General features: G+C 40.8%; 1 protein-coding gene across 1 annotated transcript in view; it reads left to right on the top strand.

Annotated features, from left to right (window-relative positions):
• Positions 1 to 1,691: 1,691 nt before the first annotated feature.
• LOC117621303 (protein DJ-1 homolog D-like) overlaps positions 1,692 to 3,606 on the top strand; it is a 5,249-nt gene continuing 3,334 nt past the window's right edge. Inside the window, exon 1 of the mRNA XM_034351704.1 lies at positions 1,692 to 1,901. Within this exon, the coding sequence (XP_034207595.1) occupies positions 1,707 to 1,901 (195 nt within the window). The 5' untranslated portion in view covers positions 1,692 to 1,706. The remainder of the gene's footprint in view (positions 1,902 to 3,606) is intronic.

The raw sequence follows: 3,606 nt of genomic DNA, 5'->3' as shown, positions 1-3,606 counted from the left end.
GGTCGTGTCAACCCGTGTACAACCCGCTAACCCACTAAAAAATAAAGACAAATGGAGATTTCAAAACACACACAAGGGGTTTCGAACTCCTACCATCTTCATTTCTCTCAAACACCTTATCCACCATGCTACAAACAATTTTGTGATTTTATAGTATACCTTTTGATATTTATAATGTTTCTTTTTCTTTTGTGTTTTCCTTTCTTTTCGGTCTCTCTTCTCCTCTTCTTTTTTTTTTTCCCTTTTTTTTTCGTTCTTTCTTCTTTCTCCCTTTTTTTCTTCTTCTCTCTTTTCCTTTCCTCTTCTCTCCTTTTTTTTTCTTCTTTCTTTTCTTTCTCTTTAGTTTTCTCTCATCTTTCTTTTCTCTTTCTTTCTTTCCTTCAATCTTCTCTCTCTCTCTCTCTCTCTCTCTCTCTCTCTCTCTATTTTTCTTTCTTTCTTTTCCTTCTCTCTTCTCTCATCTCTCTATCTTTTTTTTTCTTTCTTTTCCTTATATTTTCTCTACTCTCTCTGTTTTTTTTAATTTAAATTTTTTCGGTTGTGGGTTTTGTAACATGCATGTTATTATTTATGACCCCGTTACACGACTCGAAACCCGCACGATAAAAGACGACCCGAACCCGACACGACACGTTTATTAAATGGGTTGGGTTCGGGTTGAGCATTCTTGACACGTTTATTATTCCGACACGACACGACCCATTGCCAGCCCTAGTTAGAGGAGAGAGGAGAGATTCTTCTCTAACTGATTTACACAGGGATTTAATCCTAACAATTGATCCTATCATCCTATGAGATGATTACACTTGTCACAATCTGACAGATTATATCCTAGGCTAGATAAGGGACCACTTGGACTATGATCCAATGGCTCATATTACAAACAGAGTTTAAACATATAAAAAAGAAATAAAATGCAAATAAAAAACAACTTTGGCGCCAAGGATTTCAGCTCAAGGGTTACACATCAACAAGAAGGACACTATGATTTATTAGTCATCGGCGCCCTTGGTTTCTATCTCTCTCCCTGTACACCTCGAAGTTTTACCTGAATGAAGATCGTGTTGTCCAGAGTTAGCTTATACTTTCACAACCATCCTGTAACTGCGAAATGAGGATCGACAAGATATTGAACTTTCTTTTGAATATCATGTTGTCCAAAGTTAGCCTGTATTTCACAACCAACCTGTAACTGCGAAATGAGGATGCACATCATATTGCATTTTCTTTTGGGTCAAGCAATATAGTTTGTTGACAAAACCAGACCTCATAACACAAAGCAAGCAGCTCTGCTGCGCTGGTGAAAATCAGCATGGCAGTCGAGGTAAAATCAACGCGAAGGCTATTCAAAACTACCCATACCTGTCAGAGAGATAAACATTACATTTATTATCCATGCCCGTTAGAGATAAACATTACAAGTTTGAATCTTCCTCGAATTATTTAGACTCACTTGGTCGGTGAAGAAGACAACAAATAATATCAAACTTGGATATGGTTATGGCTCGAAATTAATACAATAGTTATCCGAACTGAAAAGAAGAGAGGAATAGAGAGAGATGCGACGTGTCTAGCTGACTCCAAAAACGCTTGTGTGAGTATTATATTTAAAGCAGGCCTTCCTTCCTTTATCAAATCACCTCTCTCTGTGAAAAAGAAGAAAGAAAAAGCAAGAAAGAAACTAAAGAAAGAAAATAAGAAAAGAAATGGGAAATCCGAAAGGCGAGGAGCAGAGGAGGGTGTTGTTACTGTGCGGGGACTACATGGAAGATTACGAGGCAATGGTCCCATTTCAAGCACTGCAGGCATTTGGAGTCTCTGTTGATGCAGTTTCTCCTAGCAAGAAAGCGGGTGATATCTGCGCCACTGCCATAACCATTAAAGTAGAGTCCACTAACCAGGTCAAACCCTGAAGTTGTAATATGTTTGTCTTTTGTTGATTCTTCTGATTGAGGGTTGATTTACTTATTTTCACATTATGAACTTTCTTTAACTGGCTAAATTTTAGAGAAAGAAATGTACTGCGTATCCAGCGGTGAAGCTTAATGTGGTTTTGCTGGGAGCAGCATGGCTGGAACCTGATCCAATAGATTGTTGCTTCACGGATGGAAATTTGGTTACTGAAGCAGCATGGCCGGGCCACCCAGAGTTCATTTCTCAATTGATGACATTGCTTGATATTCGAGTATCATTCTACTAGTTGTTTACCGGGTCAGCTGCTTGCATGTACTTTGTGTAATTCTTGAAAGAATAAGGCATGTATGTTGTGTTATGTGAAGGTGACGTTTGTATATATGAGGGAACAAGTGACACTGGTTTTGATATGTATATGCCATGTTCTATGCAAGTTGGTTGTGGATGAAGCTTGTGTTATACTACTTATGCTAATGACACTATGATTTATTAGTCGTCGGTCCCTTTGGTCTCTATCTCTCTCACCGTACACCTCGAAGTTTTACCTGAATGAATATTGTGGGAGCCAAATTCTCACAAAATTCTAGGTCAAATATTTCCTTCCATTTAGGGATTATTTGATCTAATTGGGAGTTACTCAATTAATTGGGAGTTACCTAATTTAATTGGGATTGATTTGATTTCTACCTTAATTAGGAATTTGATAATCAAATCCCCAATTAAGCCAATCTCGCCAAATCAGGGAGGAATAATTTCTTTCCATCTGCGGAATTATTCCTCTGAAACCCTAGCCTCCGAGGCCCCTATAAATAGATGGCTACGCGCAATGGTTAAGGTACGTCTAAATTCCTACTGAAACTCTGCAAAAATTATCCATCACAAACCCTAGCCGCCATAGTCTCTCTCCCTTTTACGCAAGGCTCCGACCACCACTCACGGCTCCAGCCACCCAGTTTACACCTTACATATATATCTCCGTACCCTATTTAGCTATTGTTTTCTCTATGAATCAATTGAACTAACTTAGGCATTTGAGGGCTTTTGGCCAACACCCCACGGGTGTGGTCCTCTTGTTTCGATCTATTTTGCAAGGAGAAAGTGTAACACCCCGACCCCAAATTTCCCCAAATTTAACCCTTATTTAATTATTTAATTATTTAAGGGTATTTTAGTCATATTTTTAACCGGAGAGAGTTTGGGACCGTGACTGGTATTTTTGGATAGGTCGTATTGAGACGAGTTCATAGACACGTAGTGGGCTCGAATCGGAGTTGTAACGGGAGAGTTATGGTCAAAAGAAACCCAGTGGCACAATCGTAAATATTTCAAAATGGGATTTTTATAAAAATCTGGTTTTCTCTCTCTCTCTCTCTCTCTCTCTCTCTCTCTCTCTCTCTCCCGCGATCTCTCCCCCTCTCCCGTCGGCTCTCTCTCTCTCTCCTCGTATCTCCGACCACCGGCCGCGGCTGCGGTCGTGACCGGTGCCAAAAGAACCGGCTCGGCCTCGGCGTCACGACCCAGCCCTCCCCCGACATCGGCCGCCGCTCCAGCCGCCGAAAAATGGCGATTTTCGCCCGGATGTCGCCCGAACTTCGCCGGCTCCGATCTCCCTCCTCCGGCCGCCATTTCTGGCGATCAAGGTATGGAAATTCATCCCTTCTGTATGCTCTAGCTGATGGTTGGGTAGGATTA

Source organism: Prunus dulcis, chromosome 3 (genome assembly GCF_902201215.1).
Source record: "Prunus dulcis chromosome 3, ALMONDv2, whole genome shotgun sequence".
NCBI lineage: Eukaryota > Viridiplantae > Streptophyta > Magnoliopsida > Rosales > Rosaceae > Prunus > Prunus dulcis.
This window is presented reverse-complemented; position numbering and strand designations above follow the sequence as displayed.